The following is a 2408-nucleotide window of genomic DNA, read 5'->3' as shown; positions in this document are numbered from 1 at the left end:
AATAAGTAGAAAAGTGAATTCAGGTTATATACATTTGTGTATATTGAGAATATTCCCAGTGAGGGTGTATTGAATAGTGGTTAGATCAGGGAACTGGGAGTCAAGACTCCTGAGCTCTTTTCAGTTACTCAGCCCTGGTCTACACTAGGACTTTAGGTCGAATTTAGCAGCATTAAATCGATGTAAACCTGCACCCGTCCACACGATGAAGCCCTTTATTTCGACTTAAAGGGCTCTTAAAATCGATTTCCTTACTCCACCCCTGACAAGCGGATTAGCGCTTAAATCGGCCTTGCCGGGTCGAATTTGGGGTACTGTGGACACAATTCGACGGTATTGGCCTCCGGGAGCTATCCCAGAGTGCTCCATTTTGACCGCTCTGGACAGCACTCTCAACTCAGATGCACTGGCCAGGTAGACAGGAAAAGAACCGCGAACTTTTGAATCTCATTTCCTGTTTGGCCAGCGTGGCAAGCTGCAGGTGACCATGCAGAGCTCATCAGCAGAGGTGACCATGATGGAGTCTCAGAATCGCAAAAGAGCTCCAGCATGGACCAAACGGGAGGTACGGGATCTGATCGCTGTATGGGGAGAGGAATCCGTGCTATCAGAACTCCGTTCCAGTTTTCAAAATGCCAAAACCTTTGTCAAGATCTCCCAGGGCATGAAGGACAGAGGCCATAACAGGGACCCGAAGCAGTGCCGCGTGAAACTGAAGGAGCTGAGGCAAGCCTACCAGAAAACCAGAGAGGCGAACGGCCGCTCCGGGTCAGAGCCCCAAACATGCCGCTTCTATGATGAGCTGCATGCCATTTTAGGGGGTTCAGCCACCACTACCCCAGCCGTGTTGTTTGACTCCTTCAATGGAGATGGAGGCAATACGGAAGCAGGTTTTGGGGACGAAGAAGATGATGATGATGACGAGGCTGTAGATAGCTCACAGCAAGCAAGCGGAGAAACCGGTTTTCCCGACAGCCAGGAACTGTTTCTCACCCTGGACCTGGAGCCAGTACCCCCTGAACCCACCCAAGGCTGCCTCCTGGACCCAGCAGGCGGAGAAGGGACCTCCGGTGAGTGTACCTTTTAAAATACTATACATGGTTTAAAAGCAAGCATGTGAAAGGATTACTCTGCCCTGGCATTCGCGGCTCTCCTGGATATACTCCCAAAGCCTTTGCAAAAGGTTTCTGGGGAGGGCAGACTTATTGCGTCCTTCATGGTAGGACACTATACCACTCCAGGCCAGTAACACTTACTCGGGAATCATTGTACAACAAAGCATTGCAGTGTATGTTTGCTGGCGTTCAAGCAACATCCGTTCATGTGTTATCCTCAGGAGAGTGAGATATAATCCATGGTCACCTGGTTGAAATAGGGTGCTTTTCTTCAGGGGACACTCAGAGGAGCCCATTCCTGCTGGGCTGTTTGCCTGCGGCTGAACAGAAATGTTCCCCGCTGTTAGCCACAGGGAGGGGGGAGGGTTGAGGGGGTAGCCACGCGGTGGGGGGAGGCAAAATGCGACCTTGTAACGAAAGCACATGTGCTATGTATGTAATGTTAACAGCAAGGTTTACCCGGAAAGAGTGTAGCCAGTGTTTTATAAAATGTGTCTTTTTAAATACCGCTGTCCCTTTTCTTTTCTCCACCAGCTGCATGTGTTTCAATGATCACAGGATCTTCTCCTTCCCAGAGGCTAGTGAAGATTAGAAAGAAAAAAAAACGCACTCGAGATGAAATGTTCTCCGAGCTCATGCTGTCCTCCCACACTGACAGAGCACAGACGAATGCGTGGAGGCAAATAATGTCAGACTGCAGGAAAGCACAAAATGACCAGGAGGAGAGGTGGCGGGCTGAAGAGAGTAAGTGGCGGGCTGAAGAGAGGGCTGAAGCTCGAATGTGGTGACAGCGTGATGAGAGGAGGCAGGATTCAATGCTGAGGCTGCTGGAGGACCAAACCAGTATGCTCCAGTGTATGGTTGAGCTGCAGCAAAGGCAGCTGGAGCACAGACTGCCACTACAGCCCCTGTGTAACCAACCGCCCTCCTCCCCAAGTTCCATAGCCTCCACACCCAGACGCCCAAGAACGCGGTGGGGGGGCCACCGGCCAACCAGCCACTCCGCCACAGAGGATTGCCCCAAAAAAAGAAGGCTGTCATTCAATAAATTTTAAAGTTGTAAACTTTTAAAGTGCTGTGTGGCATTTTCCTTCCCTCCTCCACCACCCCTCCTGGGCTACCTTGGTAGTCATCCCCCTATTTGTGTGATGAATGAATAAATAATGCATGAATGTGAAGCAACAATGACTTTATTGCCTCTGCAAGAGGTGATCAAAGGGAGGAGGGGAGGGTGGTTAGCTTACAAGGAAGTAGAGTGAACCAAGGGGCGGGGGGTTTCATCAAGGAGAAACA

The 2408-nt window shown here is 50.4% G+C and overlaps 1 protein-coding gene across 1 annotated transcript; it reads left to right on the top strand.

Annotated features, from left to right (window-relative positions):
• Window positions 1-283: 283 nt before the first annotated feature.
• LOC141993389 (myb/SANT-like DNA-binding domain-containing protein 2) lies at window positions 284-1903 on the top strand. The gene is made up of 2 exons (XM_074962929.1): window positions 284-1070; window positions 1650-1903. The coding sequence occupies exons 1-2, from the start codon at window positions 488-490 to the stop codon at window positions 1901-1903; spliced, it is 837 nt and encodes a 278-aa protein (XP_074819030.1). The 5' UTR covers window positions 284-487.
• Window positions 1904-2408: the final 505 nt, after the last annotated feature.

The sequence above is a fragment of the Natator depressus genome, chromosome 9 (genome assembly GCF_965152275.1).
Source record: "Natator depressus isolate rNatDep1 chromosome 9, rNatDep2.hap1, whole genome shotgun sequence".
Taxonomy (NCBI): domain Eukaryota; kingdom Metazoa; phylum Chordata; order Testudines; family Cheloniidae; genus Natator; species Natator depressus.
Note: the sequence above shows the minus strand (reverse complement) of the source record. Positions and strands in the feature narration are given on the sequence as shown.

Excerpts from the sequence above, each read along its gene's own strand:
- LOC141993389 (XM_074962929.1), top strand. The coding sequence starts at position 488 with ATGCAGAGCTCATCAGCAGAGGTGACCATGATGGAGTCTCAGAATCGC. Across the intron at positions 1,071-1,649 it reads AGGCGGAGAAGGGACCTCCG|CTGCATGTGTTTCAATGATC; the intron begins GTGAGTGTACCT and ends TTTCTCCACCAG.